This window comes from Diabrotica undecimpunctata, chromosome 2, assembly GCF_040954645.1.
Source record: "Diabrotica undecimpunctata isolate CICGRU chromosome 2, icDiaUnde3, whole genome shotgun sequence".
In the NCBI taxonomy this organism is placed as follows: domain Eukaryota; kingdom Metazoa; phylum Arthropoda; class Insecta; order Coleoptera; family Chrysomelidae; genus Diabrotica; species Diabrotica undecimpunctata.
Window position 1 is genome coordinate 145502705 of NC_092804.1, and position 12434 is coordinate 145515138.

Below are 12434 nucleotides of genomic sequence, written 5' to 3' on the forward strand. Positions count from 1 at the left end.
AAAATGTATTCAGCAGCAAAAAAAGTCGGTTAGTGAAGGGAATAAGCAAGCAGACGTTTAGATGATTTTAAATTAAATTTTTTGGGATTGGGACTTTATCTTAATATCCGCGGCAAATGCATCATGGAAATAAAAATGTTTTAAACACATAAAAAATTAAACGTTTCAGTGCCAGCATGTGTGTTTAAATATGTTATCATACCGGAATATGGGAGTTTAATTTGGAGGCAAATTGATGGATATTTAAAGTTAAGGACATATCAGAAAATATCAGATCAGGAAAAACAACAAAAACAAATGTTAATTATATTTACTCACAGTTTGATTGTATTTACTCAAAGAACAACTGGTCTGATCATACCACAAAATTTGGCCAGTCTGATTTCAGATCAAAAACGATGAAATTTTACGGTGCTCTGTAAAAACCCCTGATATGAAAATATTTTGGGGCAAAAAGGCAAAAACATTAGATGGAATAATTTTTATTCTTCAAATGCATGAGGTTTTGTGGGATGTTATAGAAAATGCGTTGAAATACTTGTACGAAGATAAAAAATATACAAGACGATTGTTTCATCCAATTAGACAAGTCAAAATGCTTGGGTTGGTTCAGAAAAATATTCCCCTGAGATTTTTTTCCATAATCACTTTCAGGAGATTCCCCAAAATAAGGTTCCAGAGGTAGGTTGCCCAGGCGAAAAGTTGTTTAAATTTTTTTAAATAAATTGTAACAAATTGTAACAACAAATCCACAAATTTTTGAGCCCGAACAATTTTTTTTTAATTTTTTGGATCATTCTAAAATTCCCAATTTTTCTGTAAACTTGAATGTTTTTGAGTTAAAAAATTTAAAACTGAAAAAGCTCAAAATTACCATTTTTAAGCGCAAAAACAAGTTAAAATTGTAACGTTATAAACGTTACACCTTTATTAATTTATATTTAAATAATTATTATATTTTAATTTCTTTATTAATTTAATAATTCCTTTACCTCCATCTTCGTTTGTACTATTTTTTCTTCAAAAAGTAGTTAGTGCCTTCTGTCTTTCTTTTCTGTCTCTTTTTTTCAGGTAGAATAAATATTTGAATTTTCTCTCTCTGCCCGGTAGACTAAATATTCTGTTCTATGTTGACAGAAAAGCTAATTCCATCATAGACATACGTCCTATATCATTGCTAACTTCATTGCAGTAACTTCCTACTTTCTGTCAATCATCTTTAATGGTGGGATTATTTTTTGTTTATAATTAAAATTTATAAAGGAAGGTAGGAATTATTATAAGCTTCATTTTTATGGTCTGCAAAATTCTCTTGGGTTTATTGGCTGTTCTATTGGCTGTATTAATTGGCCGTATTTGAGTCCGTAAGTGCCTTTATTGGAGGACCTAACCACTTAATTGGGAGGCCACACACATATGGAATAACTGCAGGTCTCAGGTGGACTTAATCGTCTAATTGGGAGGTTACACAAGCAGCCCATTGATGCCATCGATGCCATAAGTATCATCCATATTGTATTCATTGTAAAGCATTGGCAGGGTTGATTGTTTCCTATTTTTAATAAATATGATTAATTAAAAATTGTTTTATTAGCTGAGGGTTCATGGTTTGATTCCTAGATTAAGACGAACTCGCACTTGAGATACTGAGCTAGGCGAAGCATAGACGATAAGCCCCCATCGTTGATTGAGGTATTATTTTTATAATAGTATTTCAATTCTCTTTGGTAGTCTTATCGTTACAAAATATTATTTTTAAATTCACCAACGAGCTAAATTTAAGTTCAAACTGTTCTATCATTTGCCGATAAGTATTTTGGGCTTATTTCCTTTTAAAATATTGTTTTTTACTTGTTAATGACAATTCAATTAAAACCAAGAAAAAGGAAGAATTAAACTAATCCTGTTAAATAAATTAAAGAAGACAATAAAGCAACATAATAGGCAATTTCTTTAGATTGGGTGTCTTTAAAATTTGTATTCGAGTTATTAAAAACATATAAAATAACAATGTGCAAAAAATTTAAATTAAAATATAGTGATTATTTAGAATCATAAAACTTAAGAAGTGCATTGAACTAAAATAGTAACATAGATGATTATTAAAGAAATATATTAATAGTAATCAATATGTTTTAAGTTATACGTTATTGGAAATTTAAATGTGATATGACAAGTCCAAGTGGTACCAATTTGAATACAGTACCACCACACGTTTTTGAAGAGTTAAAAAAATATATCTAATGAAACATGTTTAAAATTTCAAAAAAGTGAAATATTCTTTAACTTATCCCGCCGGTTAAGGGTTTATTTTTAGTGGAAACTTAACATAAATCCAATAAATTTAAATGATCCCAACATATGCTCATATTTAATATTTATTCAAATCTCGTAATATGAAGTCACATATGAGTAACATAAATTTAACACATACACAAATAATCGCTCATATATAAATCATTAAAAAATTAAAAAATAATTTAGATGAGTTATAGCCTGATTAAATATCATTTTTTTACAATTTTAAGCAATGATTTTTTATCGTAGTTTGTAAATATCATAAATCATATAAATTTACAACTAGGCTGTAAAATTCTATAACCAATAAATTTTACAAATTACAAATTTGCTAATTGTTACGTACTATATCGATACAATAAGTTGTTTCGAATGCTGATACAATGATGATCATTTTATGTAAACAGCTGTTTAGAAAATACATACCGGGCCCATGTTAACGAACCCATGTCGTTGGGCGATTTCATGGGCCTCCTCCTGATGGACGTCCCTTTTGAATCTTACGAGAAAAGAATTACTGAAAAGGTCGACAGTGGCACTAGCGGCACATACCGAAATCAAAATGAGGTAAAAGGGCCTCCAAGCTGGAGGCATCGTCGGATATCAGATGGAGAATAGAAACTGACGACGAGACACATTACGAAGCGTTGCCAGCGTCTAAAAGCCGCGCACTCTGACGTCATTGGCATCGATTTTGAAGGGCCGGTTTCGTTGTGCTTTCATGAATATTCGCGTTAAAAGTTGTGTGTTAGTAGGTTCAGATTTTAATTTGATATACATCAAGATTACAATACTTATCGTTATTCCTACAGCTCTTGGTTATACAAAATAATCAAGAAAATTTACATGACAAATTTAAAACAAGGAGACAGCTGTAAACGAAATTCACAAATTTAAATTGATAAATTTCTTTCAACAAAATTTAATATCCTTCTTACCTTTGATCTGTACTAGTATTAGTGTTGTGTTCTATCTTCGGAGAAATATGCAAATTTCTACCAAACCATTTTTCTTTGGAGTTTTATTGATTTCCAGTTGAAAGATAGGAGAGTAAAGAAAATACTTAAAATAACATGAAATGTATAATTTATATCTCCTTAACGACTGTTATGAAGATATAGCGTCCAAAGAAGAGGTGTTAAATTTTTTTTTGTTTTCGACCTCTCTTCAAAAAGGGAGACAAATTGGACCCGGAAAATTACAGAGGAATTAATTTATTAAACATAACACTAAAATTAACAACCAAAGTGATAATAACTAGACTGAATGAAATAATAACACTAGTAGAAGAAGAACAAAGTTTTAGGTCAGGAAGATCATGTACCGACGCTATATTTATAATGAGGCAAGCGCAAGAGCAATCACTTGAATATAACAAACCGACATATCTGTTTCGTAGCCCCTAAAAAGGCATTTGATAGGGTCAAATTAAAGGACGTTATCCACTTATTGTACGCAAGATAACTCATCAGAAATAATCAAAACAATCGAAAACATACGAAAAAAATACGAAACAATACAATAATAGTAAAAGTAAAAGAAAAACTAACTGACCCTATTGAAGCTGGCAATGGGATAAGGCAGGGAGATTCCCTAAGTCCTTTATTGTTCAATCCTATTATGGATGAAATAATAAAAAAAGTAAGAAATAAAAAAGGATACCAAATAGGAGAAAAACAACGTAAAATAATCTGCTATGAAGACAACGCATTACTACTCTCTCAAAGTGAAGATTATTTACAACGTATGCTACACCAATTTAAAATAACCGCCATAAAATTTAACGTGTTAATATCTCCAAAAAAGATAAAATGCATGGTTATAACAGCAAATTTACTAAGACACAAACCGGAGCTGGAAGGTCAGATAATAGAACAAGTGATGGATTTTAAATATCTAGGCATCACATTATATAGCTAAAGAAAGTTCGAAATAGAAGTGAATTAAGCAAACAGAGCCGCAGGTTGCCTGAATGAGGAAATAAAAATATTGGGAAAAAAATGAAAGCCAGAATTAAAAAAAAAAAAAAAAAATCATCAGACCAATAAGGACATACGTGGCAGAAACACGACCTGACACAGAAAAGACAAATAGGATATTAGAAACAGCAGAGATGAAAACACTTAGTTTTTGACACTTAGATGACATAGTTAGAAGTGGAGATATACATAGATGCAATGTGGAGAACATTAAGCACTGGGTAAGAAATAGGAGAAGATAATGTAAAGGTCATGTAAGCCGAATAAAAACAAATAGAGTAGTAAAGATGGTAAGAAACGGCTTCCCCAATAGGAAGACGATCAGTAGGAAGACCACAAGAACAACGAAAAAAAATATGGTGTCGTCACAAAACGTATTATAATTTATTATTACTACAGCTGTTTCGGCAAAGTGCATTCTCGAATGATCTATTTTTGGTTACACTTTATAGTCTTCAAAATAAGTTTTGAGCAGGAGAGAACTGTTTGGTTTTAAGTTGATTATTCATAATTATATTTGTATTTTTTAATTTCCTAATTATCATAGATTCTAATAAAGATCGCTTAAGGCATTTATTTTGAATGTGGAGAATTTAAAATTGGTTAATAAGAGAATGATTATGGTCTAGAAGGTAGTATGCGTACGTAGAATCTGTTTTTCTATTATCGAAAGCCATTTTGTGTTCTGCTATACGTTTGTTAAAAGTTCTATCAGTTTTACCGATGTAAGTTTTTGGGCAGTCGCCACATTTAAAATTGTATACACCACTGTGTAAGTACTTTTTATAATTATTTATTTGCTTGTTATTATTCCATTCTTTTTTATGTGTTTGGATATTTTATTGATATCTTGCCTATACCTATATGTAATCGCAAGGAAGCTACTAGTTTCTTCTGTGGTGGTGAAAATACTAATTTTAGGGCTTTCTAATATAGTTTTTGTTTTAAATTTTGTTTATTGTTTGTTCGTTGTACTCATTGTGTACTGCTATTTGCTTAATGATATTTAATTTTATCTCGAAAAACAACTGCGAAATTAGTATTTCTACAACTACAGAAAAAACCCAGTACCTTCTCAATTACATATAGACGCAGGATATCAACAAAAATAGCCAAACACATAAAAAAGTATGGAAGATCTCCAGCTTTTAGAGCAAACAGCAACTTAGAGCAAATATATTGAGAACAGCAAGAGCCAAAAGAAAACCACTTACACAGTGGTGTATACAAATATAAATGTGGCGACTGTTTAAAAACTTACATTGATCAATTTGGTAGAACTTTTAACAAACGTACACCAGAGCACAAAATGGCTTCAGTAATAGAAAAACAGATTTTACGTACGCACTTCACCCTCAAGACTATAATCATTTATTTATTGACCATTTTCAAATTCTTCTCATTCAAAATAAAGGCCATAAGCTATGTTTATTAAAATCTACGGAAATTAACAAATTAAAAAATACAGCTATAATTCTGCAACTTGAGTAAGCAACTTAAATTAAAACAAAATAAAAGCAATTTGAATAAGTACGAAGAAGGAAACTGACTGAATATCGAGAAAATGAAGAAAAAACACTAAAAGACCAGTGGCAGCTTATCAGAAGAAATACATTAACTGCACCAAAATCGATGTTAGGAACTTAAGAAAGAAAAAATGGCTAACGGTTTGTTGAAAGTGTACGACTTCAATTGAAGAACGAAATAAAACACCTGGGCATAGATGTGACTAGACGAACTAGTAATTACTATTTTAATGGGAATAAGCCACAATTGAAGTTTAAAATAAGTTTATTGACGTTTCAATCTCCACTTCGGAAATCGTTCTCACAATACAAACATTAATAAATTAAACAAATTTTTTTTTTTATAAATATTAAATTAAACAAAAAAAATTGTTTAATTTATTAATGTTTGATAGGTAATGCTGTAGCATCATATTCTTTCGAGTAAAATAAGATTTAGCTTATGAGTAAGTAATGAACAATGTTTTTCGAAGTCTATATATCCCGAAACGCATCCGTATATCAATTTGCTTATGGATATTTTAAACTGACTTATGTCATATAAAATTAAAATGGACTTACGCATTTTGAAACTAATTACTTAAGCTTTCACCTCATCTTTCTTTTTTTAAATTCGATGCCCGACCTATTAAAAAATGGCCTTGGAAAACGTTAAAATTGGCTTTTTTTCGGCATTTTAAATTTTTTATTTGCATTTTAGGTTTAACTTAAGTATTAAAAAAAAACACAAGAATAAGTTTCTTCTTAGAATCATTCAAAAGTAATTTCGTAGCAAAAAAACTTTTTTTTATATATTTTTTTAAATTGTTAAATAAATAAATAATATTAAATAAGTAAATAAACAATAATTAAATAAATAGAAATAGAAAATCTTCCATTGAGAAAAATATCAATTTTTTCTTTTTATTTGTATCCGAAGCAACACATATAATACTATTTTTAGAAATAATAGAATAGCATAATTTGTTTTTTATATGAAATCTATTATAAATAAAGTATTTACGTTTATTGAAGAAGTATATATTAATTATAAATATTTATGTTTCACAATAAAAATTACCCCAAATAATATTAAAAAAATAAAAAAAATTGTTTAAATAAATTAGATGGTGTGTAACAACTGATTTATTTAAACAATACATATTTGTAATATACGCAAAAAGTATATACAGGTTAAAAAGAAATGTCGAAATCCATAAAAAAGAACCAGAGATACAGTTAACAGCTCCTCCTCCTCCACCGCTCACTCTAGTTTCAAAGCCGGTCAATTTTTAGAACCACATTTTGAAGCTTTGTGGACGATTCTATTAAAAGGCAATATTTTTCGAATTTTGTACAATAAAACTATAAAGTATGTTGTTTGAAATGTCGCTAACTAGATTTCTTAATTTTTATAAACAAAGCTGCTGCGAATAAAAAAAAAAAAGACTAATTTCGTCCCAAATTGTCCTAATGCAACTTTTTCTTTTTAGATTTGTAGAAAAATGCAACCTTTCCGAATATGAAAAAATAATTTTTCTGCAGGCAATAGTTAAAAAGTTGTTTATAAGCAAAAAATTGATGTTTTTGCAAAATAATTGAGTAATATTTCCTTATTTTTTCATAAGCTATTAACTCATTATTAACTTCATAATTACCTTCATAATTTTTTGACTTATACTGTTATAAACAAATAAAATATAACTTTTAAACAATTGAACCGATCGCTTTGAACTTTTAATTATATGTTAAAGCACTGTAGGACCTAACACTCTGTGTAATATGGAGTTTCTAAGTTAATTAAAAAAAAATTAATATTTATAACAAACCGAAATTTTTGGCTTATTTTTCAACTTTCTAGGCAATACATACGGATAAAAACATTAAAAAAAAAACTATTTTGAAGGTTTTTATATTTATGCCTTATAAGATTATTACTCTTACTTGTTTCCAATGCTTTGCATTATGCTGATAGACAAAAAAAGTGAAAATTTACGATTTTTTGAACTTAATTTATTAATAACTAATGGCAGCCTTAGATCAGTGGCTGTGTTACTGGCTCAACAAGCTGAAGGGCCCGGGTTCGAACCCCGGCATCGACAAAATTTTCAATTTCTAATTTAACTGAGTTGCTACCGTGCTTCGGAGGGCACGTAAAGCAGTCGGTTCCGGCTACGAAAGTAGTCGTTAAGTCATGTTAGGGGCGCTTGCGCGACCTGAAAACCCTAACACCAGACCTTAGCCAGAAGGTTACACGAACTTTACTTTACTTTAAGTAAAAAAGTTCGACTGCATGAAACTAGGTTCTTGTTACAGATATCCATACTATTCAAGACAACTGTCATTTGCCTGACTGGTTCAGGGTCACGAAAAAAACCTTATTTCTCTGGTTTATATGTTTTCAACTTTGCAGTGCGGTTTGAGCTTATTCGACCATATCAAAGTTGATATGGGTATAAAAAACTGTTCTAAATTTGTATAAAACCCATTAAGATTCCACTGTAAAATAAAGAAAGACATTTAAATTTTTTAAAAGGAAGACGTTTGAAAAAATTTTGCCTGAGATAGTAGTTTACCTGTGTCTTTCACCTGTGTAATTGTGGGTATAGCAGTAAACAAAATAAAGGATTCACTAGGAAACTAAGTTCCTGTAGCTGGCTGTATACCATATAAATTTTTTATTTAAAATCCTTTATAAAAGGTATATAATAAAGCAACCTCATGTAGAGTCATACGCTGCCATGTTACCAATTCCACTGGTAACTTTAACATCTCAACTTATAAGAACATATAATGTAACAGAAATTTAAACTAACAACATTTAACGGGTTTTTACCCAAATATTTTAGTGGCTCAAAACATGTACACTTAGTAAGTATTAACCACATTTTGCATTAACCTTAGTCATTAAAGTGGTTATATATTTTCAGGTTACACTGATGATGGAATATAGATTCCGAAAACATTTTGTAATTGTGATATAGCCCGTTTGGGTATTTTATTATATACCTTTTATAAAGGATTTTAAATAAAAAAAGAATTTAAAATTAAGGATCTTAATTAGCTCAGTAGTTTCATTTAAGTTTTTTTTAAGCCCTTCTCTCTATTCGAATTGCCGAATATAGGCCTCTTCTAATTCTCGCCATTTATCTCTGTTGTTTGTAAGACGTTTCCACATTGGTCCTGCAGTTCTTTTAATATCATCGCTCCAGCGCATTTGCGGTCTTACTCGTGGTCTTTTGACTTCATATGGCCGCCAATTCCTGATTTCTTTATTCCATCGGCCATTCTTAGGACGTTCGTTATGTCTAGCTGATTTCCATTTCAGTTTAGCTGCCTGTTCGACAGCATCTTTTATTTTTGTTCAATTACGAATGTCTTCATTGATTTTATGGTCTTTGAGTGAGATACCCAGCATCTGTCGTTCCATAGCTACTCTAAATTGCGATTACCAAAATTTCTTGTCCAGAATGCAGCAATGCACATAATGAACATTAGGACATCGATTAGTTGAATACCTACAAAAATATTTCACTGTAGCGTATGAGCTTATTTTTTAGATTTTTTAATTCTTAGCATTATTGTAGCAGTATCTTTGTTTGACTGTTTAAGATGATGTCCCTTTAAATTTTGATTTGTTTTATATAAATACTAATATTTTATATAATATATTTAAAGAACTACCTTTATCTTAGTCCGTTCGTCTACAGCGTCTTCAATGGAAAGACCATGTATTTAGAATGGATGAAAAAAGGCTTCCAAAAAACTATTGAATGCAATAATGTGGTGGAAGAGACCGATTGGGAGACCGAGAAGGCGATGAGAGGAGGATTAGATGAGGACGCAAGATATCTCCGTGGTAGTCGATCGTGAAGAAAAATGACTAAAGGAGGTAACTAATGAAGAGGAACGTCAGGACTCTAATTAGAGTATAGAGCCATAGGATTAATGTTTTGTACTTCTTCTTCAAGTGCCATCTTCGTTCCGAAGGTTGGCGATCATCAGGGCTATACGTATTTTCGAAACTGCTGACCGAAACAATTCATTGCTGCTACAGCTATACCATTCCCGTAGATTCTTTAGCCAGGAGTTTCGTCTTTTTCCTATGGACCTTTTCCTGCTATTTTCCCTTGCATAATTATTCGAAGCAGTTCATATCTTTCGCCTCTTGTAATGTGTCCCAAGTATTGCAGTTTTCGTTTTTTGATCGTAAATATGACTTACTTTTCTTTATTCATTCTTCCCAAGACCTCGACATTTGTGACTCTCTCGGTCCATGATATTCTCAGGATTCTGCGATACATCCACAGTTCAAATGCCTCTAATTTTTTGGTATCAATCTTTTTCAACGTCCATGACTCCATTCCGTAGAACAGCACAGAAAGTACGTAACATCTCATCAGGCGAAGTTTCATTTCAAGGCTCAAATCTCTTCCGAAGAACACTCTCTTCATTTTAGTGAATATGGATCTGGCTTTTTCTATTCTTATTTTGATTTCTGCTGAGCTATCGTTGTCTTCATTTATAAAAGTGCCTAAATATTTGTATTTGTTAACTCGATCGATAATTTCATTGTGTAAGTATAAATTTTTGACATTTTGTGTTGATTTCGATATTGCCATAAACTTAGTTTTCTTTATGTTCAAAGATAGTCCATATTCTTCGCTGCAGTCTGCTATCTTATTCACCAATGTCTGTAGCTCTTCAAGTGTTTCTGCAATCAGAACGGTGTCGTCGGCAAATCTCAGATTGTTTAATCTAACACCATTTATTTTAATACCTACAGATTGCTCAGAGAGTGTTCTATTCATTACGTCTTCGAAATAGAAATTAAACAGGGTTGGTGACAGTATACACCCTTGTCTCACACCTCGCTTTATTTCAATTTCTTCAGTGGTATTATTCTCTACTCTCATTGCTGCTTTCTGATTGTAGTACATATTTGCTATTAGTCGGATGTCCCGTTTATCTAAATTCTTTTCTGTCAGGAGTCTGATTAGGTGATCATGCCGCACTTTATCAAAGACCTTGTTGTAATCTATGAAACACATGAATACATCTTGATTTATGTCAAGACATCTTTGAGACATAACGTTCACTGCAAACAACGCTTCTCTTGTTCCAAGTCCATTTCGGAATCAAAACTGGGTATTATTGATGTCCATTTCCAGTTTTCTGTGTACTCTAGAGTGTATAATTTTCAGGAATATTTTTAGTACATGGCTCATCAGACTGATTCTACGGTAATCACTACATTGTTTGGCATTTATCTTTTTTGGTATAATAACAAAGGTGGATAAAAGCCATTCTTGTGGTATTTTTCCTGTATAAATGCTATTGAAAAGTTCAACTAAAATGTGAATCGAGTCTTTTTCTATTAGTTTAAGGATTTCCGTTGGTATTTCATCTGGACCTGGGGCTTTACCATTTTTCATTCTTTTTAGTGCGTACATTACTTCTTCTTCCGTTATTTCTGGACCTTCGTCTCTTTGTATCTTACTTATCTCAGATTGTTGTCTATCATCTGCAAAGAGTTCTTCAATATAGTTTTTCCATGTCTTCAACTGTTCTTCTAGTTCTGTTATTATGTTTCCGTTGACATTATACAGGGTATTTGGCTGCTTACGTTTTTGTGTACCTGCAAGTTCTTTCACTTTTTTATGTACATTAAAAATATCATGTTTTGCCTGCAATTGCTCTATTTCTTCACATTTTCTTTTATAAAAATCTTTTGCTATTCTGATTTCTATTTTGATTTCTTTCTGTATTTGTTTATACCTTTGTTCGTTTTTTCCTTTCATTATACTCCGATTGTCCATAAGAAGAAGGATCTTATCAGTCATCCACCTTTGCTTTATTTTTGGTTTTTCTTTAGTCAGAATTTTCTTCGCAGGACCTGTTATCGCCATTTTTACGTTTTGCCATTTTTTATCTATGCTGTTCGTTGGCTGAGATGTTTCTTTTTCATGAAGTATTTTCAAATTATTATTAATACATTTTTGCAGTTTCTCCTTTACCTCTAGGTTACATAAATGACTGACGTCTATCTGATTTGCTCTTCTTTTCTGCTCCAATCTTTTTAGTTTAATACTCATTTGCGCTATTAGAGGGTTATGGTCTGAAAAGACATCTGCGCCTGGGTAAGCTTTAACGGATTTTAAGGATTTTAATTTTTATTTTAAACATTTTCTAAATGTTTTGTACACAAAAGATCTTATTAGGTTGAGTTGAAGAAGAGCTGAGTAGCCTATAAAACCTGACTATAATTATATAGTCTAACCTTTATTTAGTAGTCTTTGTATTTTGTTTCGCTTATTCGTACTTCAGATTTTTATTATTGTTTTCTTCTAGGCACTCAATTAAGTGCTAGAATTGTTTTTCATAAAATTATGTGTTAGATTAAAACTGAAAAAAACCTTCGATTTTCTATACTAAGCGTTGATATCGAACAAGAAGGTAATACGTAATATCTTTTATTCTTGGTAAACTCTTATTAATACGTGTGATATAAAACACTGTAAAGATTATAGGGGACCAATCATGGTACGCATTAAAAAATCAACATTTACAATTTAACAATAGTACTTAGTTTTTGTAAAGTATTTGACGTTTTTTGTTTAATTTAAGATTAGACATCTTTAGTATATAAGGT

At 30.9% G+C, this 12434-nt stretch overlaps 1 protein-coding gene across 1 annotated transcript in view; it reads right to left on the minus strand.

The window, feature by feature from the left end:
- amon (prohormone processing protease amontillado) overlaps nt 1–2914 on the minus strand; it is a 210908-nt gene extending 207994 nt beyond the window's left edge. The window contains exon 1 of the mRNA XM_072523666.1: nt 2725–2914. Within this exon, the coding sequence (XP_072379767.1) occupies nt 2725–2892 (168 nt within the window). The 5' untranslated portion in view covers nt 2893–2914. The remainder of the gene's footprint in view (nt 1–2724) is intronic.
- Between the last annotated feature and the right edge of the window lie 9520 nt (nt 2915–12434).